This window comes from Eschrichtius robustus, chromosome 6, assembly GCF_028021215.1.
Source record: "Eschrichtius robustus isolate mEscRob2 chromosome 6, mEscRob2.pri, whole genome shotgun sequence".
NCBI classification, from domain to species: Eukaryota; Metazoa; Chordata; class Mammalia; order Artiodactyla; family Eschrichtiidae; genus Eschrichtius; species Eschrichtius robustus.
In genome coordinates, this window is record NC_090829.1 from 78,815,818 (window position 1) to 78,839,252 (window position 23,435).

General features: G+C 42.3%; 1 protein-coding gene across 2 annotated transcripts in view; it reads right to left on the reverse strand.

Annotated features, from left to right (window-relative positions):
- Nucleotides 1–216: 216 nt before the first annotated feature.
- CASR (calcium sensing receptor) overlaps nt 217–23,435 on the reverse strand; it is a 28,305-nt gene continuing 5,086 nt past the window's right edge. The window contains exons 3-6 of one of the 2 annotated variants that reach the window (XM_068545508.1): nt 20,818–21,702; nt 7,502–7,732; nt 3,127–3,250; nt 217–1,799 (exon numbers count right to left, since the gene is read on the reverse strand). In XM_068545508.1, the coding sequence (XP_068401609.1) occupies nt 286–1,799; nt 3,127–3,250; nt 7,502–7,732; nt 20,818–21,702 (2,754 nt within the window). In that variant the 3' untranslated portion in view covers nt 217–285. Of the gene's footprint in view, nt 1,800–3,126; nt 3,281–7,501; nt 7,733–20,817; nt 21,703–23,435 lie in introns of both variants that reach the window. The other variant, XM_068545507.1, reaches the window with a different exon arrangement.

A 23,435-nucleotide genomic window follows, 5' to 3' on the forward strand; every position in this document is an offset into this window, starting at 1 on the left:
GAAGAACAGCAGCAGGGACATGAACAGCGAACCTGACTACGGGGATCTCAGCGCTCTGACAAATCCAACCACAGAAGCACACAGCTCTCCTCTTTTTAATTCTAAAGGGAACATTAGTCAATTCACTGTCGTTTGTGGCAGTGCAACTGAGTTCCAGGCATTTGGGGTGTCTCATTCCTCCTTCCTGGAGGAAAGGAGTCTGGGGCGATTCCTCATCCTTGTCGGAGACTGTGATCCCAGGAAACCTCTCTGGAATTCCCCCTGGACTGGCCTTCTCCTTCCGTTTTAGGAACGCAGCATGTTTTCTGTGACAGTGCTGCCTCCCCCGCTGATGACAAAGCTCCGTGAATTAGACACTACAAGTGCTGGGGACATCTCCTCCGGGCCCTCCATCTCTGGCTGGTGGTCCCCACCCACAGGCCCCTGCAGGTCTGTCTCCTGGGCGGTCAGTTCCGAGTCTGTCTCCCCGCACTGCAGCGGGAGTAACGCCTGGTGCCTGGTCAGGGCGTCGTTGTTCTTCTGGGCCTCCAGGGAGTTCTGGTGCGTGGAATTCCTGTGAGCCATGGCGCTCTTCTGAGGCTCGTCAAAGCTCAGCGAGAAGGTGACTGTGCCACTGCCGAAAATGACCTTCTGCTTGCATCTGGGCTGCTGCTGCGATTGCTGCTGCGGCTGCAGGGTCGAGGGCGGCCGCGGCTGTGGCTGCTGCGCGCACTGGGTCAGGGCCAGCGGCTGCTGCTGCTTCTGCCTCTCGGGCTGCGGGAAGGGGTCCTCGCTGTTGCTCTTGCTGCTGATGGAGGAGGGGGGGGTGGATCCCGTGGAGCCCCCAAGGCTGCTGGACCGCTGGCGGGAGACATTGCTGCGGCGCAGCGTGGCGCGGGCCGCCACCTTGAAGGCGTGAGCCGCGGTGCTGCAGCGCACCTCCTCGATGGTGTTACGGGACGGCTTGAAGAGGATGATGTAGACCTTGTTGAAGAAGATGCAGGCCAGCAAGCCAAAGCTGGCCGCCAGGATAGCGATCACCTCCACGGCAGAGACAAACTTGCCGTAGGTGCTGGCGTAGGCGGGAATGAACGAGATCCAGACGATGAAGAAGATGAGCATGCTGAAGGTGATGAACTTGGCTTCGTTGAAGTTCTCCGGCAGCTTCCTGGACTTGAAGGCGAAGAAGAAGCAGATGGCAGCCAGCAGGCAGGTGTAGCCGATCAGGAAGCCCAGTGCCATGAGCGAGCCCTCGTGGCAGGTGATGAAGATGATCTCATCCTCCAGCTCGTGGTTGCGGTAGCTCGAGGGGGGCGCGGTGTTGAGCCAGATGGCACAGATGACGATCTGCATGAAGGTGCAGAGGAAGACCAGCAGGAACTGCAGGTTGAGCCCCCACCACTTGCGGTGGAAGCTGGTGGGAATCTTGGCCTCAAACACCAGGAGGACGCGGTTGGTTTTCACCAGGATGCACGAGATGCAGAGCACGAAGCTGATACCAAAGGCCGGCTGGCGCAGGCGACAGGTCCAGTCCTGGGGCTCCCCAATGAAGAACAGGGAGCTGGAGAAACAGCAGAGCAGGGAGAAGAGGAGGAGGTAGGAGAGCTCTCGGTTGGTGGCCTTGACAATGGGCGTGTTGCGGAACTTGATGAAGACGCCCAGCACGAAGGCAGTGAGGAAAATGCCCAGCACAGCAAAGAGGGTGAGTGCGATCCCAAAGGGCTCAGTCCAGGACAGAAACTCAATCTCCTTGGCAATGCAGGAAGTGTGGTTCTCATTGGACCAGAAGTCATCAGGGCACTTGTCACAGGCACTCGCGTCTGTAAAATGTCCCAGTAAAGGGTTAGTACTGTGTGGCAAAGACTGAAATTTGTGAGTGTGAATGTGGTGGTGAGGGCACTTTAAATTTTCTTTATTGATGAAATAATTGTGATTTTTACGTTATCAAATAATGTATTGAACCCTGACTTATGCTTAATAATATACTTAATTTCATGTGTCTTTGACGGTTCTATTATTTTTTTCCTTTGTACATAACGGAGCTACTTGTTTCCTTTAACACTCCTTGCTGATGGTTTGTGGCAGAGAATGATTAGTCTTGCTGGGTAGGTGGCTGCCCTGCACGCTAAGGGTCTGGCACTGTCCACCAAATTTTACAGTGCTTCACGCTCAGCCTGACTCATTTTGGACATAAGGATGGGCTTTGTAGACATGCCAGAGCAGACTTCTTCTTAGATCAAGGCAAAGTATTCCACGCATGTGACCTGTGCCTTCCTCATCCACGGCTTTCTAGTGAGGGAGTCTACAGACTCATTTGACCAACAAATGTTTATTAAGTCTCTGCTATGTCTCACGCAGTGTGCAGTTTTGGGGAGTGAAAGCAGCATGGGCTTTGCAGTCAGAGATCTGGATGGGAATCCTGGCCCTGCCATTTATTAGCTGTGTGACTTTCATCAGGCTACTTAAACATTCTGAGCCTCAGTTTCATCATCTGTGAAATGGAGGCAATAATAACCCCATTATTGTGGTGAGGATGAAATGAGTTAAAAACAATGATAAAATAACAATAGTTCATATTTTTAGAGTGCTTCAAATATGCTAATCAAGGTTTTTATTTAACAAATATTTATCTATAATTTACCATGTGCTTTACCAATGCTAACTCAATTAATTCCCCAAACTCTACAAGATAGGTTTATTATTATTTCTACTTTATAGATGAAGAAACTGAGGCACAGGGAAAACATAAGTAAGACAGTAAGTACAGTGCCAGTCACTCAGCAGGCAATCTATCATGGCCTATTAACTTTGGAGACTGGAACAGACAGAACTTTGTCTATTCAATAGCTATATTCATTGTCTATTCATTGAGCTATAAGAAAAAGAAAACAATATTGGAGAGCAGTATCAAAGTAAGAGGAAGATGTGTAACAGGTGTGTTTGTAAGCTTTTATGGTATTACAGAGACTAACATTCCTCTTCTTACCCCCTCAGTGCCCAGCTCAGCGTGATGCTCAGACACACCTTGTTAAATGAGAAACCGTGCTAAGCACCATCTCAGCCCAGCCCTTCCAGGGACTTCGCTGATCCCAGGGCCCCAGAGTGAACTGAGCTCTGCATGGTGTCCACGAGGGGCTGCTCCTTTACCTGTCTCATCACTATACTCCCCATCGGGACACTCCACGCACTCAAAGCAGCAGGTGGGTTCCCCCTCAATGATTCCTTTCCTGGTCCCTGCCAGGCAGTCTCGGCTGCAGTTGGAGAAAGGCACCTGGAGGACAGAGATCACAACAGTGAGGGGCTGCAGCCGCAGGATCAGTCTTCCAGCTCCACTGACACGTGTAAGACGGAGGGGCTGGGCACTAGGACCAGTGCGGCAGACTCAGGCCCAATCCAGGCATAGGAAGGTCCAGAGGTCTTTGTTCCTGTTATCTGTGAAAGGGAGGGATGCGTGCGTATGGGCAAGTGCAGGCGTGCGCGCACACGCACACACACACACACACACCTCAGTGGGATTCTAGAAAGATTAATTGTTGGGAGTCTACGTAGTGACAAAATCCTCCTTAAACAGTCTTCCCTTCCATCGTCTCCAAGTCCCATAATGAGACATCTGTTTACTTTCCATAGAAGTAAAAGTTTGAAACAAACTAAAAGACACAGGGACATGGACCTACACACAGAGGGAGAGTCACAAGGGGAGATGCTGAGACGAAGGGAAATTTATTTGAAAATGAGACTTTGAACTTTGTAGTGAATTGCAATTCCTGTAATTTTCTTTTAGGCTGTATAGGGTGATTTCTGAGATCCTTGCAACAGCTCAGTGAGGCAGGCAGGACAGGCAGGGAGGAGTTGGAAGTAAATGGATCAGAAAAACATATCAGGTAATTACTAACCAAAAGAAAGCTTCAGTAGCTACATTAACTTCAGATAACATAGATTTTATTTTATTTATTTATTTCCGTAGTGGACTTCAGGTGCACAGAACTTGATTAATCATAATCCTTGTTTCTTTCCATCATTACTTGTTCATGTTTGAACCAACTTTGGTGAGTCATTTTTAATGACTACCATCCAAGACAAAAACTAGGACTCGGACAGTAACCTACATCTAACTATACACTCCCCTCTCCACTTACTTCCTCCTCACCACATAGTCATACCTGAGATGACCATCATCCTGTGTTCACCACAGGCAAGTAGTACTAAACTCTCAAGGAATAGAGCAACCTAATTTTGTACAAACTCTATCAGAGATCAGGAAAATAATTTTTTTTTTTTTTAAAAGGAGTACCTTCCAACTCAGTCGTGTAAGGCCAGTATAATAACCCTGATTCCAAAACAAGACAAGGACAGCATGAAAAAGAAAAAAAAAAAAAATTACAGGCCCGTCTCACTTATTAAGTTGTCTTCAGAAGCAGAGCTGAGTTGAGGATTTGTGAAGTGATTTATAAAGAAAGTTCTCCCAAGGGAACCAGGAAGAGACTAGAGGAAGTAGGACATAGAAGGGAGGAGAACAAGCAAGGGTGTGATCCCGAGCAAAGTCCCTCAGACTTCTGCCTGATCCCCCAGGGGAGCTCTGGACTGTAGGTTATACCCCAGAGCTGTCCTGATCTGAAGAAAAAGGGCTAGAGCTTTCACACTTCCACACCACTCACAGGTTAAGGGAAATGTAAATTCCTAGGCTCTTCTGAGGTTCTCCTTTGCCTCTCTGAGCCTGTGAGGAAAATGGGTTCCATTAGCCTGCAGGCAGTCTTCTGAAAAAGAGCATCAAGTTCTGGTTATTGGAAGTAAAAATGTACAGAAGTCCTGGAGATACATGCAAAGTGTAAGAAATCTGAAAGGATCTGGAAAGAGTACAACTACTTTCTACTACTTGAAAATAGATGAAAAATACTAAAACTCAAAGGATATGAAAAAGAAAATACACCATGATCATGCTGAGTTTATGCCAGGAATGCAAACAAGTTTAATATTAGAAAATCTGTGTCATTCACTGTAATAATAAATTAACACAGAAAAATATGATCATCAGTGGATGAAAAGCATTTGATGAAATTTAACACAAACTAGTGATAAAAACAATGAAAGAGAGTAGGAAGAAATACCTTTACCTTGAAAAAAACCCCCAAAATTCTTAAAAATCATTCTATTCTAATACACAATATTAAAAACATTTACTTTAAAACAAGGGTGCTCAGTATCACCACTATTATTATATATTGCACTGGAGTTCCTAGCTGGTGGAATAAAACAAGAAAAGTAAGGGCAAACATATTGGAAAAGGCTAAATAAAACTGTTATTTTTAATAAAACTGCAGATGATATGATTGCCCACATTAGAAACAACTGGAGAGCAACCCCAGGCTAAAATGCCCAGACTGCCACTGTTCTTACCTGAGTTTCATTAGTTTTTCTTAAAAGAAAAACCTTCACCTTTTGATGTATGCTATTGGTTGATTTCTAGGTTCTTAAATGGTTGTTTTTGACAGTTTGGCCCAATTTACCATTGCTTCACCATTTCAGAAGTCCTGCTTCTATCTCATTCTCTGATCATGCCAAGTAACTGAGTACATTCTCTAGAAACTTATTGGGTATTTACTACCTAACAGTCTATGTGTATCAGAGATAATAGATGTATCATAAGAATGAAGTATACTTTGAAAAAGCATATGTTTCTTGAAGGTAGGGAGCAAGTCTTCCTCATTTTTGTAGCCCCAGTTACAAAGCCTTGCATAATGCTTGATATGTGGTAGGGCTCATACTATTTCCAAAATATCTCTTTAATAAGACTGTCCCCGTCCCCACGACTGCTTGAACTGGAGACATCTTACAAAGTTAAACACATGGAAAGCAATAAAATAATTATCATTGCTTCCAGCAAAAAAGAAATAACTGGCTTAACAAGGAATTTCAAAACACTTGAACAGAAGATGATTGGCACTATTTTCTAATGAAAGAGGAATAGAAATGGCCGTATCAGACCTGATGATTGCTAAGACTCTCAGGACCCTGGTTCGAAGGAAAAGAAAGGAAAGGAAAGGATAAACTACATCTACAAACATTACAACGTTGTAATGTTTGGCTATCATTATGTTCCTGTAAATTCACTGCAAACTCTACTGGATCACGATATATTATATATTTTATACATTGGTGGTCCAAGTTTGTTGATATTTTATTTAGGATGTGAGCACATCTATGTTTATATATTGGCCTATAATTGTCTTTTCTTGTACTGTTATTGTCTGTTTCTGGTGTTAAGATTATATCAGCCTCATAAAATGAGTTTAGTAGCTTTCCCTCTTGGCTTCTTTTAGGCTGTGAGTGGCAAAAACCTCAAAATAACAAAATAAAAATGGTTCAATCTACACCAATTAGAGACAATCAATTATGTGCATCAATGGAGGTAAAATATAACCTGGATGAGTCAACAGCAGGGAAGACTTGATAATATAGCTGATCAATTTAGACTTCAGTCAGTTGAAACTTGTGATAATTTAGACAAGAGTATAATTAGTGGACAGAGGGATATAACCTCTGGAACCCCAAAAGCTCTGTCTGGAAAAGGTTATGGCATGTTTTAATTGAGAATCCACCCCCTGAGGTAGAAGCTAAAAAAGACTTGCACACTGTGGACGATATTCGCTATCTATAGGAGACCTTCTCATGGGTAACTTATCCTATATATTGGGAAACAGTGAAATTGTAGTATTTCATCAGAAACCCATCAACCTAAGAAGCATTTGGTAAAAAGATGAAGTTGAATTTTTGGTCATGTTATAAAAAGTGGTTCAAGACACTCAAAGGTGATAATAGAAAGGCAAATGCAAAGAGAAATGTAGTGGGTCACATCCAGGCTTCTTGGGAGAGTTAAAGAGGATGCCTGGTCCAGGGTCTGATCCTACAGAGGATCCAGGTCCTCAGCAGCCTACTATATTCTAGGACACAACCATCATAGAATGGTTATTATTTCAGCATATCATGTGTCTTTTCCTTAAGTGGATATTCATTGGGTAATGTGCTTCTGGTTGTTAATCAATCTTCTAGATGCAGTGATACTCATGGAAGGGGGTCCTGATCATGGTCACAAGCATCCTCCTATTTGTTACAGGTCTCCCATAGCAGGAGAATAAATTGTCCTTTTGACTTATACGTCAGTCCTGAGCTATCTGGATGACAGGGAACTACCTCTGTGTGAATTGTCCATGCCCTGCCTTGAGTGATGTTTTGCTCTGGTTGGGGAAAGTTTTAGCCAAGGAAACTATTATTAGCCAAGGAGTCAGATTTGTAAAGAATAAACTTGTTTCAATATAATAAGTATGGGGCTCAGGTTCTGAAGATTCTCTTCTGTACACTAAACACTCATGGATTTCACAGGGAGCCCTGGCAATGCAGTTAGTGAGTTGAGGGAAGTGGACTCATGATTCTGGAAGTCCAGTGGTGAAGTCCAAGGCCCTCCCAAAGCCCAGCACAGTTTCTGCCTGTGGTGGAGGCATCTGGTATCCTGATGGACAACACGTACCTCCCTTGAGAATCCACTCCACAGGATTTTCTCCTCATTGATGAAGAGCCTTTCTCCTTTCTTGGCATAGACATTGTAATATCCAACTTCCTTAAACACTATGGAGCCATCCTCTGGGGAGAGGTGCCAATTGATGATGGAATAGTTCCCTGCCAGGTCTCCACATTCATCGAAAGTTACCTGCTCCCCCATATTGTTGGTAAAGTTTAGGTGCCGTAGGTGCTTCAGGACCTGAAGAACAGAGATGAATATTCTGAATATAAGCCACAGGCTGCCATGTATGGTTATGTAGGTTGAGCGCTACACAGGACAGTCAACTATCTTGTTCAAACAAAGTGGAAGGAACATGACCTGAAGAAGAGAGGCCTTTTTGCAATTCACACTAAGGTGCTTATATGTGTTAATGGCAGCCCTGGTAACCCATGAACTTTATTTGATACTCAACTTTATTTGATACTCAAATTGTAACTGGGGTAGGAAACACTTTCTTGAAGTCAGGAAAGGAAAAGGAATACATCTCACCATGGCCACTGGTCAAATCAAGACTTTTGCAGGTGCACCATCACCTGGCGGTGTCCAGGAGGGGGTCAGGGTTTGTAAGCCAGAGCCATCCCTGGTGTCTTCTGAGATGGGCTTCGGAAAGAGTAAGTACTCCTACGCTCTGCACCATCTTTCCCTATGCTACTGCTTCTGTAGAAGTGTCTTGTTGCCAAAGATCACAGAGGGAGGGTGGAAGGAAGAAAGAAACAAGGCTGTGAGTGGAGTCTTGGCCATCATTGTTGTAATAATCATGGCCAGTCCTTTACTTTTTACAGGGTTTTATGGGTCACAAAGCCCTTGTACAAAAAAAAGTAATGATAATAATTACTAAACCTTACTAGTCATTTTATTACCTTTGAGGCACAATGCCAAATACTTTATATTCCTTATCTAATCTTCACAACGAATAGTACTATTACCCCCACTTTATTGATGGAGAAACCGAGGCACAGAAAATAGAAGTATCTAGTCCAGGGTCTCCCGACTAGCAAGTGGTGCCAAGCCTGCGTTTGTAGTGGCTCTGCTCCACTGCAGCGTCATTAGGCTCCTGCCTCTGCTTCCTGTGTGCCCCTGACTTTGGTCAAGAGGGAGCAGTGGGCACTTTGCAGCTTATCTTTCATGCGGGACCGGCCCAGGGCCAGGGGGTCATTGAGGCACCAAGAGAGAGTGAAACACACACAGTCCAGACTGTGAGAGTAGGGGTGCTCACTTCCACTGTACCTCACGACTCACGGGGCTTTCTCACTCTCTGGCTCTGAGTGCGTTTCCTCACCTGCAGGATGAGAGGGCTGGGCCAGAGAGGCTGCAGGAATCTCCAGGTTCTAGTATGAACTTCTCTCTGTTCTATGGTTTGGCGTACCCCATGAGTACATTTAGAGGTCCCGCTCCCTTTTAGCATAGCTTTTTTTTTTTTTTTTTTGGCCGCGCTTCGCTGGATCTTACTTCCCCAACCACGGATTGAACCTGTGCCCCCTGCAGTGGAAGTGCAGAGTCCTAACCACTGGACCTCCAGGGAATTCCCTAGCATAACTTTTAAGGTACCTAAAAAAAACAGCATCTGATCTGAAACTGGGAAAACTTTGGGCCCAGCACCTATTATCCACATGTGTGACAAAGGGAGGCACCTTTCATGTTCCACTCTGCTCCAGAGATGACACAGCTTTTAAACAATTTATATCCGTATTGACTTTATTTTAAAGTAAGCATTTATCGTAAGGAAAATCAGATGAAGAAAAGGAGCCACCTGAATTTGCTCATAAACAACCCTGGGATGAGTTTGGGGATAGAGTCTGTGGCCGGCCACATGTGTGCACGGGCATAGCACCCTGGGCGCCTGTGTGATTACTGCTGTGTGTGGTTACTCCTTTAGTGCTCTCACTGCTGCCCTGGCAGACGCTGGCTGCCCTGATTTTTGTCCCAGGCCTGTGGGGGGAAGGGAACCCCTTACTCCCTGCTGCCTGGCTCTTCTGTTCTGCAACCAGAGCTGCTGAGTCATCCTCAAAAAAGATGGAGAATGAATCCTACCAAGGATTCATGCCACCCATGTTCTCCCAAGCCTTCCTCAGGGGTCATCAATCTTACTTTTTTCCCTTCATTTTTACTGAGCCCTTAAAACATTCCTCAGAGAGGTGGTGCCACTGACATACTCCTTTCGTATACCTCCAACTCTCCTCCCTTTGTCCCCTTGCTCTTGGGATGATCTCCTCCTATGCAGTGGGGCATATCCTTTTGTCTCTACCCTAACACACCTCTGTCCTGATACATCTCCTTCTCTTAGAGGAACACACGTTCCTTCTGCTCTATAAGGCTGACCCCTCTTGTAGTACTCAGAACCTCATTCTTCCCACCTACTCTGCAACTTTTCTGACATGAACAATCCACCCATCTCCATTCCATAACCATGCCCCTCCTACTTCCTACTGGGGACCTACCATGGTTCAGATGAAATATGCTTCAACTTTCTCTAGGTAGCTTCCTAAGCCTTCTATACTTTGGTCCCATGTAACTACCACTACTTGTTAATGCAAATGTTTTATCCTCATCATATCCTTTCCACATGTCATGCTAACCCTGCCTTTGCCCTGATGTGTATAAAAGATGAGAAGAGTGGAGAGGTAGGGGACTACCTCTTATTTACACTTCCTATGTGCCAGACATTGTACTAATGCTTTGCACACACTATTTCATCTAATCCTCATAACAAATCTATGGATAGGAACTATTAATATCTTCATTTTATAGATGAGGAAACTGAGGCATGGAGAGATCAAGAAACTTGCCAAAGTCATAAGCTAGAAAGTTCTCCAGCTGTGATTCAAACATGTGCTTTTTGCTACACCCTCCTGCCTCCAATATAAATTGTTGAGAGTGTTGATGGCAGGTATTTGTTAGTAATAGTTCCTCATTAAATATATTTTTAAAAAGCATCATTCTTGTTTGAAGAATACTTTAAAAAGCATATGCAGCAGTAAAGCTAGAGTAGTTAGCATAAATTTTCTTCCTCCTATCCAGGTTTCAATTCCTAGGTTCTTATTCTCCAGGCAACAAGCTCCCTCTCTCCTTTTCTCAGTCTACAGCTTCTCTGCAGTGAAACTCTCCAGACAACAGTGGGTGAATTGGAAGGGGAACTGGAATAAGATCATTTCATAATTAAATGGTCATCTTCCACATTAGATTGGACAGAAAAGTGACTCAAAGATCATCACTGGCTATAATTCTTCTGCATTGCTATTGGCACAGGCTAGCGATTTCTACCATAACCTACCTTGAAAGAAAAGGGAACCAATCAAAATCATTTAAAAGTTTTCTATTAAAAAACTCACTGTAGGGCTTCCCTGGTGGCGCAGTGGTTGAGAATCCGCCTGCCAGTGCGGGGGACACAGGTTCGAGCCCTGGTCTGGGAGGATCCCACATGCCACGGAGCAACTGGGCCCGTGAGCCACAACTACTCTGAGCTTGCGCGTCTGGAGCCTGTGCTCCGCAACAAGAGAGGCCGCGATAGTGAGAGGCCCGCGCACCGCGATGAAGAGTGGCCCCCGCTCACCGCAACTAGAGAAAGCCCTCGCACAGAAACGAAGACCCAACGCAGCCAAAAATAAATAAAAATAAATAAATTAATTAATTAAAAAAAAACTCATTGTAAATACAAGGTTAGATTTGTATACCGTTAGAATCAATCAACAAACAAATATTTATAGGTTATCCACTATGTGTTCTGAACTGGGCTGCAGTAGTATAGAATGTAATAGTAATTAAGTTCTCATGGAGTTTACCTATGGATTAGGGTGATAAGATATAAGACATTGGATGATAGAGCCAACAGTGCGAGATAAAATACAGTTAATGCCTAACTTACGGGGTATCAACTCTAAGTACAGAGAAACTCAGGGGAGATAGACATTAAAAAGGGCTGAAATGGTCAACACAGGCTTGAGGCATGGTAGGAATTTGTAGTGGCAAAGAACAAGGGGAAGAAAGGTGTTAAAGACAGTGGGCACAACATGGGAAAACAAGTATCAATATTATGGAGGCAGCGAAGAGACCAACTTCTCAAAATTTATGTAAGTGCTAGAGAACAAGGGAAAATAAAGTTGAGAGGCAAAGAGCAGTCAAGGCAAAGAGGCTAGATTTCATATCAAAAGGCGTAGGATCAGGTAATAGCTAGTGTTGATAAGAATGTAGAGAAATTGGAATCTTACATACACTGCTGGTGGAGATGTAAAATGGTGCAGTCACTTTTGAAAATAGTCTGGCACTTTCTCAAAAAGTTAAACATAGAGTTTCCACTCAACCCAGCAATTCCACTCTTATGTATATACCCAAGAAAAATGAAAACATAAGTCTATACAACAACTGTACATGAATGTTCATAGCAGCATCATTCATAATATCCAAAAAGTGGAAACAACTTAAATGCCCATCAATTGGATGAATGGATAAACAAAATGTGTCATACAATGGGACACTATTCAGCCATAAAAAGAAATGAAGTACCGATACATTCTACAACACGGATGAGCCTTGAAAACATGCTAAATGACAGAAGCCAGTCACAAAAGACCACATACTTTATGATTCCATTTATATGAAATGTCCAGAAATGTCCAAATATATAGATACAGAAAGATTTGTAGTTATTTAAGAATTGGGTCATACCAGTCAGAATGGCCATCATCAAAAAATGTACAAACAATAAATGCTGGAGAGGGTGTGGAGAAAAGGGAACCCTCCTACACTGTTGGTGGGAATGTAAATCAATACAGCCACTATGGAGAACAGTATGGAGGTTCCTTAAAAAACTAAAAATAGAACTACCATATGACCCAGCAATCCCACTATTGGGCATATACCCAGAAAAAACCATAATTCAAAAAGACACATGCACCCCAATGTTCATTGCAGCACTATTTACAATAGCCAGGATATGGAAGCAACCTAAATGCCCATCAACAGATGAATGGATAAAGAAGATGTGGTACATATATACAATGGAATATTACTCAGCCATAAAAAGGAATGAAATTGGGTCATTTGTAGAGACATGGATGGACCTAGAGACTGTCATACAGAGTGAAGTAAGTCAGAAAGAGAAAAACAAACATCGTATATTAACACATTATATGTGAAATCTAGGCAAATGGTATAGATGATCTTATTTGCAAAGCAGAAATAGAGACACAGATGTAGAGAACAAACATATGGATACCAAGGGGGAAAGGGGGGATGGGATGAACTGGGAGATTGGGATTGACATATATACACTACTATGTATAAAATAGGTAACTAATGAGAACCTACTGTATAGCACAGGGAACTCTACTTGGTGCTCTGTGGTGACCTAAATGGGAAGGAAATCCAAAAAAGAGGGGATGTATGTATACATATAGCTGATTCACTTTGCTGTATAGTAGAAACTAACACAACATTGTAAAGCAACTATACTCCAGCAAAAATTAATAAAAAAACCAGATGAATGGATAAAGAAGATATAGTATACACACACAATGGACTACTACGCAGCCATAAAAAAGAACAAAATTTTGCCACTTGCAGCAACGTGGATGGACTTGGAGGGCATTATGCTAAGTGAAATATGTCAGACAGAGAAAGACAAACACTGTATGATATCACTTATATGTGGAATCTAAAATATATAACAAACTAGTGAATATAGCAAAAAGAAACAGATTCACAGATATAGAGAACTAGTGGTTACCAGTGAGGAGAAGGAAGGGAGGAGTGGCACTATAGGGGTAGGGGAGTTAGAGGTACAAACTATTAGCTATAAAATAAGCTACAAAGACATATTGTACAGCACAAGGAATATAGTCAATATTTTATAATAACTATAAATGGGAATATAACCTTTAAAAATTGTGAATCACTGTATTGTACACATGTAACTTAAATAATGTTGTATAGCAACTATGCTTCAATTAAAAAAATAAAATAAATTAAAAAAAAGAATTGGGGGAATGAGGTGGTAGGGAGTGACAGCTTTGATATGGTGAAATGTTCTAAAATTGATTGTGGTTATGGCTGCACAACTCTGTGAATATACTAAAAACCATTGAATCGTACACTTTAGTGGGTGAACTGTATATAGTATATGAATTATATCTCAGTAAAGCTGTTGCAAAAAAGAAAGTATAGAAAGGGATTTAAAATATACAAATATGACTTCATTGGTGGAGCTGACGTTCAGCTGCAGGTAGAGACCTTGATACCAAGGTGACCTCTAGGATACTTGGTGCTGAGAGTTTACTAATGAGACCTGGTAACTCTAGCCACAAATGGGACAGGAGATAAAGACAGGCAGAAGGTAAGAGTTAGTAGTGCAAACATCTTATCCAGAAAAGAAAGCACCCTGGAATCTTTGTTGCTAGAAAATTTATACCTACAGTTTATTAGACCGAGCTCCTCTAAAGCAGATGCTTTCTTATTCCTTTCTGTATTCCTAATGATTTGTAGAGGACCTGAATTTTAATGGCTACTCAAACTATGTGTGTTAAAGGTTTTGGTTAATAGAGTAAACATTAAATCAACACTGTTAGGTTTGTCAAATGGTGCCCAGAATGAGGTTTTCACCAGTCTGAGGATAGATGAGAAAAACAAGGTCAACGTGAGATCCGTGTTAGTTAAAGAGTAAATAGGCAGAAGGACCATAAAAATTAAGGCTTTTATATAATTGGTTGCAATTTAAACCTATATATTAAAAAGCAGAATACTTACAATTATACTATGGGATTAAGGGCCAACACAATGTCTCCTTTTGAGGTATAAATGTAACCTAAGTTCTTGGTTTCTGATTTAAAAAGAGAAATCAAACTTCTAGATTCAAACAAACAAGCAGGCAAACAAGCAAACAGGGAAATACTAGAATTTGTTTTAAAATGTGCTAGAAGATTTTACTTAAGTGTGATAGGATAGATATATCCTATCACACTTAAGTAAATTACAGTTTTCATAGGATAAAATAACTTTCTCTTCACGAAGGACAAAGAGGTATCTTGGGTTTTTCTGAGGAAATATTTCCTTTGTGGTCTTTTTAGAAAGCTCGAGCTAAATATTATATTTTGCATGTCATGTTTTCGGTTATAGGCATAATTTAATTCTCAGTAACCATTCAAAACATGGAATAAACTGATTATAAAACCTCCACCACTTTCCTGAGGGAAAAGAGTTGGAATCACCATAGTGTAATAATGTTGGAGTAAGAGCTGGGAGTTGCCTGAGGAGAAGGGTAAGTCCCAAACACAACTGTTCCATATAAGAATGTGACAGGAGGATGTCGGATGAAGGATGAAGGGAGCAACCAACACCTAAAATGTAGGACTGGAAGTTTCTTAATATAGAGAGAACCAGGATTATTCAATTAGCTATGACAAAGTAATTCAGACTAATTGCATGAGGGATGAGGCTTCCTTTTTTTTTTTTTATAAAAAAGGCCAAAATACTATTTAAAAAAATAGTTTATTATGTATAGGCAGTATCCTAAGCATGGTATGCATACTAACTAATGTCATCCTCATAAAACCTCATGAGTTTCAGATAGAGGTATCTATTCTTCAGGAGAGGAAAGTGAGGCACAAGCACATTAAGTGACTACTCAAGGCCATAAAGCTGTTATGTTAGGTAGCAACTGGGATTTAAATCCAGTTAGTCTGGCTCTAGAGTCCAAACTCTCAACCATTACACTATATACTTAGATTATACAGCCCATCTACTAGGTTGTCTATCTCTAGTTACAACAGGTTGACCAGCGTAAAATTTAGGTTGAGAGGATGGACATATTTTAAAAATGGGATGGTAGAGACACATACAATGCTTGTGGCAACCCAAGAGGCAGTAATAGGAAAAGTGGTCCAAACTGAATGGCATTCAGATCCCTGTGCAAGCCCCCTTCCCTGGGAGCTTTCCATTGTTTTCCATTTTTAATCAGTTTTATTGAGGTACAGTTTACATAGGATAAAATGCACCCATTTTAAGAGTGTAGTTCTGAGTCTTGGCAAATGTATTTGCCTGTGTAACCACCACTACTGTCACCCCAAAATGTTCCCTAATGTCCCTTTCAAGTCAGTCCTCACCCCATTTGCAGCCCTAGGCCACTGCTTTTTTTCTTTCTACCATTAGAGATAGAATATCATATAAATTGCACAATACTGTTTGTACTTTTTTTCAGTCCAGATTTTTTCACTCAGCATGATGTTTTTGTGATTTACCTGTGTTGTGTGTAATTGCCTTTGCATTTGACATTTCCTTCAAGGAATAGATCCTTTTCACACATCTTATTCATCCTTAAAGGCCTAGTCAGATGATATCTTTTACTTTCTTCCTTATTTCAAATCCTAACCTGCATAGTACCGTAGTGTTTCATCCTCACAGCAGGTATGCAAGTAAGATCACACGAGTGTTGCATTTTCCTAGTCAAAATTTGCACCTTGTCCACTAATAATCAATTATCTGTTTACTAAGTCATGTCTTTAAGTCATCTCTTTAGGCATCTTTAATATTTCTTTTGGCATGTTGACTTGCATGTTTTGCACTCGAGCACCTAATTTTCTGCATCATACCTTGCATAACAGGGAAGGTGGAGATGGGAAAAATTTCACCCTTAAAAGCAATGATAGGGAATCTTTAAATTGATAACCACTGAACCACAAAAAAGCAACATAAGCTAAAAAATAATTTAGATATTTCCCCCAGAGAAAATACTCTTCTTTTAGAATTTTATTTATTTTTATTTTTTTATTTTTGGCTGCACTGTGCAGCTTGTGGGATCTTAGTTCCCCGACCAGGGATTGAACCTGTGCCCTCAGCAGTGAACGTGCAGAGTCCTAACCACTGAACCGCCAAGGAACTCCCTTTTTTTTTTTTTTTGCTTTTTTTTGAGAATTTTAAAAGAAGGAACTAATAGTTCCATTAAAAAAGAAAATACACAATTTTGTCGATACTGGAGATTATAATTCTGTATAATATACTTCTAAATTATTTTATTTGGGGAGAAATATGAGAAGAAAGAAAAAATAAGTGAAGGGGAAGAGAAAGGAAAAAAGCTAAAAGAAAGACTTAAACATAGAATATAACATACAGACAGAGACTGAGAGGCTCAAAAAGAAAACCAAACACCGAGAAAGACATACTAAAAGAGGGACAGATGCGCGTAACACGCGTCACTTAGATGGTCATGTCTTATCTATTATGTGGTAATATTTCCATCTTGTGGCCTTTTAGGGTATTTCCTCTAAAGGGTTTTAAAGTCAAATTATTGCTCATTATAAGCATAAATGGGAATCACCTCTTGGTATGTACTCTAAAGGTCAATTGAATTAAGCCAAAGACTAGAAACTAGAATTTCCAGAGCTTACATACGGCATCACTTTTTAGCACAGAGGGAAAATGGGATGGAATGCACGAAGCACCCCATTCACATAGATAATGAGGGACAGTTCACAGAGGTAAGGAGCCTATTGCTTCTTGGCCACTTCCTGTGCTAAGTGTAGGGAAGTCCAGGACCAATTGCTTTCTCTAACCTCAGTCATATTTTCTTATCTCCCCTCCATCTCCTCTGGCTCTCACCTCAATTCATCCCCTTCCCCCAAACTTCCTGGACAGATCAATTCCATTTGACTTCTGTTATCACCATGGTTCTTTCATCATGCATGCCTTTTTTTTTTGGTGGGGGCCGCGCTGCACAGCTTGCAGGATCGTATTTCCCCAACCAGGAATTGAACCTGGGCCCCCGCAGTGAAAGCACCAAGTCCTAACCAGTGGACCACCAGGGAATTCCCATGCATGCCTGTTTTTTGACTAGTGAGTGGTTGGTGTAAGGTGGGGGAAAGTAGGAAGCATGCCTTGTGCACAGTTGTCCTGAGATAAGGAAGCAGGTGGTTCCTTACCTACTTATTTACATGATGTTCCATTCAAATTTGATTATTAGGTATGTGACCCAGGCTCATCTGATCAGAGTCTAGAATACCCTGGCCAGAGTCATTGATTCAAGGCTGGGTTATTGGGTAGAATAATTCTCTGCAAAGGACTCTATGTCGTGTTGTCAGGTCAAATCAACTAGATTGCTACTCATTCATTCATTCATTCACTTATTCTACGCATATTCAGGTGTCAGGTGTTCTGGACAGAGTGCTGAACAATACAGACATAGTTCCTGCTCGTATGAAGCTCAGAGTTTTGCAGAGGAATCAGAGGGAAGAGAGAGCTGAGGAACGGTGTGAGGAGGGCTTGGGGTCTCTGTGGAGGTCAGGAGGAATTGGGTGTTGTGTGCTCTTAAGTTACCTGTTGGTGTTACTTTAAAGGCATATGACTTGATTGATAAATTTTAGGGGGAGAAAAGATCAGCAAAAAAAAAGATTATGATTGACCTTATTTAATCAGAAGTTTAGTTGATAGGAATCTATTCTGGTTAACTGAAGAGCTGGGTAAGATTAACCTGGGAACACATAAACGGCAAAAGCGAGGAAGCAAGCACGGTCAGCAAGTGTGTGTGTGGGAGTATGATCTGAAAAGACTTCCAGGAGAAAGTGAATTTTGAAAAAGAGTTAAAAGTTCGTGGTGGACAGTGATAGAGGAGACAAAACTAGATAGCTCTTCAGGTGAAAGTACTGTGCCAAAAACTAGTAAGTGCTTGTGGGGAGGTGCCAGGCAGATTGGCTTATAAGAGAACTGAAAGAAGGTGGGGCTGGAATTCCAGGCTGAGGTACTTGGATTAGATTGTATAGATTGTATGAGTGATAGGTTTCCATGGAGGTGTTAGTAATGAGAGTGAAGAATTGTTGGTCCATCTCCTGATGGACAGAGACATGGCCAAGAGCTTAAATTCCAGAAGGCCCACCCAACCACCTGGGTTCCTGAGGCTTAAAGGAGACTTACAGCAAGCACACAGGGCACGTTGGGCAATGCCCACATGTTGCTCCTCCCCAGAGCTCTGACCCTACTTTCCTATCTGTCTCCTCTCCTGGATGAATTGTGCCAGACCGTGTGTGAGCCAGGAGGACACGAATTTACCTGTCTGAGGGTCAGCTGAGGTGTCTGTGTAGTGGCTACTTTTTATTTTGGCCACCTTGCTACTCTTTCCTCCTCCTTTTGGTAAGAGCATTCTGATTGCCCTTTGGGGATCCAACCCCCCTCTTACTCTCAGTCTAAGTAGTTTGGGAGAACTCCACTCCTAGCTTCAGGGATGGACTTGTGATCTCAGGCTGTCTAATCAACGTGGTTTCTGGGACTTTTCCAAGAAATCCTGGGAAGTAAGGAGAGCCTAGCAGTAAGGATTTTATGAGCCTGAAGCTGCTGCAGAGGCTGAAAACTGCTAAGCCCAAGGAAAAGGAACAAAGAGATGAAGATGAGAGCATCTAGTTGTACCTGGGGTATTTCTGAGATTTTTCAGTATGGTGAGCTAATAATGTTCCTTCTTTTGTTTAAGCCAGTTTGGTTTGAATTTTCTATTGCATGCAGCTGTAAGTCCCACCCTTGACTATAGCCTAATTCTTGGCATTTTTTCTCATATGCCCATGCTTTGACCTTGGCCATCTGGATTTTACTTCCTTGTCTGGGAGAGGAGTCCCTGAAGAGCAGAACTGTCAGACTACCTACTGGAAGCCTCTTTTCCCTTCAATCCCACCCTGGGATTTTTCTTTAGGCTTTTTTTCCCCCATAGGCTTTTCAAGAGGGAGAGGAAGAAGGAGAGGGAGACATGGAAGGGAAGAGAGAAAGACACTAGTATTTACTAAAAGACTGTCCCTTTATTCCTCTTTCTTAAAACTCCACTCCATAGCATCAAGGCTCCTGAAGTCTTTCTGGTCTTTGACCTTCATTAGAGCTCCCTTTCTTTGCCAGGCAGTGTGTGGGGTGCAATGCGAGGAAGGAAACTTTCAGTCCCTCATAAAGATTAGAAACTTTAGCCAACAATGATGCCTGACTGAGATGTCCCACGCACGAGAAGGGCTAAGAACTTGTAGGTCCTTTTGGCTCATTCTACCAGCCTAGACAGTCACTCCTCATCCCATGAGAATCTCTAAGGTGACTGACATAGGATGTACGTTCTTTTTTTCTTGGCATCTTTTCCCAAGGGTTTGTGGTGGTTGGGTTCTGTATGCAAAGCTGGTTTCATGATCATGTTTTACTCAGTTGATTGATTAATTTGAGGCTATTGAAATCCTACTTAAAATAATCACCACCTGTTTAGAGTTTGACAATTTACAAATTGCTTTTACATATATCATCTTATTTCCTCTTCAAAAGAAACTTGGTTGGAAAGTAGGCTGGGTATTAGGGTCATTTTACAGATGAAGAGACTGGCTTGAGCAGAGCAGTGTCTTTCCTGAGATGATGCAGCCAGTAAGTGGGGGAGCCATAGCTGAAGCTGGAGGCTGAGTCATTCAACCCATATTCAGGGATTCACACCCTCCCCTCACGCCCCACCCCCCATCATGCACTCTCTGATAGCTCAGTCTGGGACTGAGGAAAATACAAAAGGAGCGTAAAACACGGTCTTATTGAAAAATCAAGCTACATATGCAAGACATGAGCAGCTCCATGGGATATAAGTTGGGCCAGACTTTTATCTTCAGAAGCTCTATGAAATAAAAAAGATTATGATGTCTCTCCTGCGTATAATTGAAAAATACAAATCTAAAGCGTAGGCATTCCACTTAAGTTTTGATTATCTTTTATGACAACTACTTCAGTGCTTCTTTTTGAAATATCCAATATCCTTTTAAGAAGAGTTTTTTCTGTGCCCTTGATTTGCTTGTGTCCTAAGCTTAGTTGACTTATTGGGGGGTGGGGTCCGGCACATTATATTTTGAGTAATATAATGGCAAAAGTGGTGACTAAACATAGTGACACTAGTTTTATGGTTTTATGCCCCTTGGTATATGGAATATAATAGGTACTCAAGAAATACTTGTTACGTACAAGGGAACAATATATTTAATTTAAGCACTATAAAAACACTCCACTCAGTACTAAATCTGTCCCAGGATATTTAAAAACATTTAAGGACCATACTCCTGATATTTTGAACCACTAGACTAAAGAATAGTTGAGCTCAAGGGTTCAAACAGAGAATCAAATTAAATTACTATCAATTTTGCAGAAGTCAGTTGCTCAGATGTTTGAAAAGGCAAGTTGAATCCCAGGCTACATCTAGTGACCTCATTTAGATATTGGCTTTTTGAGGTAACCACTTTAATCTGTCTTGCTTGGATCAGTCTAACTCTGCTTTATTACACAGTGAACTGCTATCTAAGTGAAGGATGTACCTGCCAAGCTTCAACCTTCTTGATATCTGCACAGGAACCGTTGGTGAAGAGCCCTCTCCCAGGTAGGCAGGTGTATATATCTTGCAGGGCATGAGCAATGGAGTAGACGGCTAAGTAGACATTGTAGGATATCCGTAAATGTGTATAATCCATGTAAGGGGTCTCGACACTACTGATGTTCTCAGCCCCTGTACAGAGAGGTCGGAAGGCAGTAGAGCTGTTGCTTATCCTGCCACCACCTTCTTTGTGACCTCTCAGGAAGGTGTCCACGGGTAATGGTCCTTTAGCACCTTCTTGGAGGTGGCAGTTAAATGTTTCTTCCCAAAACTCCTTGGCAAAACCGTTGTGGACAGACTTCCTGGGATGGACTTTCTGCAGGAATTCCCGGAAACCTGGGATCTGCCCAGCCTTCAAAGCGAATCCAATGGTGCCTCCGACCACATGGAAGTATTCAGGCATGGCGATCAAGGAAGAGCTGGCCCAGGCCTCGCTGGCCAGCCAGATCCTGCCCGTGATATTTCGCCGGACGATTTCCTTGATGAGGGGTTCCAGGTCTGGGCCACTGGAGAAGACGACGATGACTTTGGCTGTGGAATTCTGGATCACCTCCACCACTTGCTGGATCTCTTCCTCATCAGAGTACTGGGAGATGAGTTCGCTGAAGTCGATGCAGATGTCCCTCTCCTCAGCTTCCTCTCGGAACTTCTCGATCCCTGGCCGACCATAGTCATCATCAGCTGCAATTGTGCCCACCCAGTTCCAGCGGAAGTACTCGATGATGTCAGCCATGGCGGTGGCCTGGTGTTCATCATTGGGGATGGTACGGAGGAAGGACTTGAACTGATTTTTGTTGCTGAGGAGTCTGCTGGAAGAGGCATAGCTGACCTGGAAAGAACACAGAATGAGTGAGTGATTGAGGTGCCAGGTGAGCCTCCAGACTGTGTGGAGGAGGCTTTTTGAGCATTCACTGATCTAATATATCAAACGCTGGTCACTGCAGACAGGATGAAGGAGTGAAGACGACCAGAATCTATTCCTCTCCAGTGTGAGCACTCAAGCATCTGTCAGTCTATCAAGGGCATTCTAATTCCCAGCAGGTGATCCTTCACAATGCTACCTTCAAAAATGGGTCTGATCATAAAGTCAACCCAACAACAATAGGATCTACTTATCCTTTATGCACTGTTCCATAGTTTCTCCTAACTTCCTCTGTGCTGCCTCATTGGCTACAATATATCCATGTACATATCTTCTGCCTGTGGGGTCCAGGTTCTCATTTGAACATTTTAGCTTCCCCTTTACTATAACGAACACTTTGTCCATGACTTACTTCTGGAAGGAATCAGGTTCCCTTTGGGTTATGAACCTAAGGCTCTTTAGAGAAGCCTCTGGGATTCCCCTTTCTTATTCTGCCTAGTTTCTCTCTTCCAGTCTCCAGCTATTCCCTCTCTCCCCTCCTCTATCTCCCCACCTCCTCCACGCCAGCAGTACTTTAGATAAAAGTACCCTCAATTGCAGTCATTTCTAAGAACTGTTTATCATTTAGGCTCAATTAGCCATTTAGGTTCATTAGGCTCAATTCCCCTTCATCACAATAATGACGATGTACATCATTAAATATAGTCAGAAAAACATCCTTTCCTCTCCTGGCTTCTCAGTGAGTTCAACCACCACCGGCAGCCCTTTCCTCTGTGCAATTTCAGGTGGTGGTCAAGGCCTCTTGACAGGCTTTTGATGTGGGTCTCCAAAACCTAGAGAGGCTGAAAAGGAACCCTGGAGAAGCTGTCTTGATGTGTTTCCACTTTCTAGGACATAGCCAGTACTATATTTGAGCATGGATGTGGGTCACCAAGGGTAGAAAGCCTTACCTTTTGTGATAAATGATCCTTGCCTGAAGAAGCATCCAAATATCATGTAAAGCATTCGTTAGTGCAGAGCTTCCCAATTTCTTTTCAAGTTGTGGCAAACATAGAAGGTGGGGTGAATGGAGGAGGCTGACCAGCCCTGGTGGGTGTGTTCTGACCACCCTAGACCCCACCCACCATCCCAGACCTGGAGAGGGTCAGTATCTCAGCCTATCTGCAGCACTCTTGTGTGTCTTGGCTCACCAGTTAGGAAGTTCCAAGTTATTGAACCATTTCTTCTGAAGGACAAAGTATTTTTATTTTAATTTAATTTGAGGTTTATTCATATTTCATCCTTGCATTCTTTCAGCATTTTTTGCCATTAGCAGTCTTGTCTTTCAACTCTTTTTTTTTTGAATTTTTGAATTTTATTTATTTTTTTATACAGCAGGTTCTTATTAGTTATCCATTTTATACATATTAGTGTATATATGTCAATCCCAATCTCCCAATTCATCCCACCACCACCACCCCCCGCCACTTTCCCCCCTTGGTGTCCATACGTTTGTTCTCTGTGAAGGACAAAGCATTTTTACACTGAATGGAATTTCTTCTTGGTAATGAAGGAATGTTTAATATCTCTTGTTCTCCAGTTTTCTAGAGAGATTGAAAACTTCTTAAGAAAACCATGTTGAAGAAAGTTGGGGGAATGCCTTTTTAATATTTTTCACTGATTGAAACAATTAGTTTTCAATGTTCAGTGCTTTAAAATGA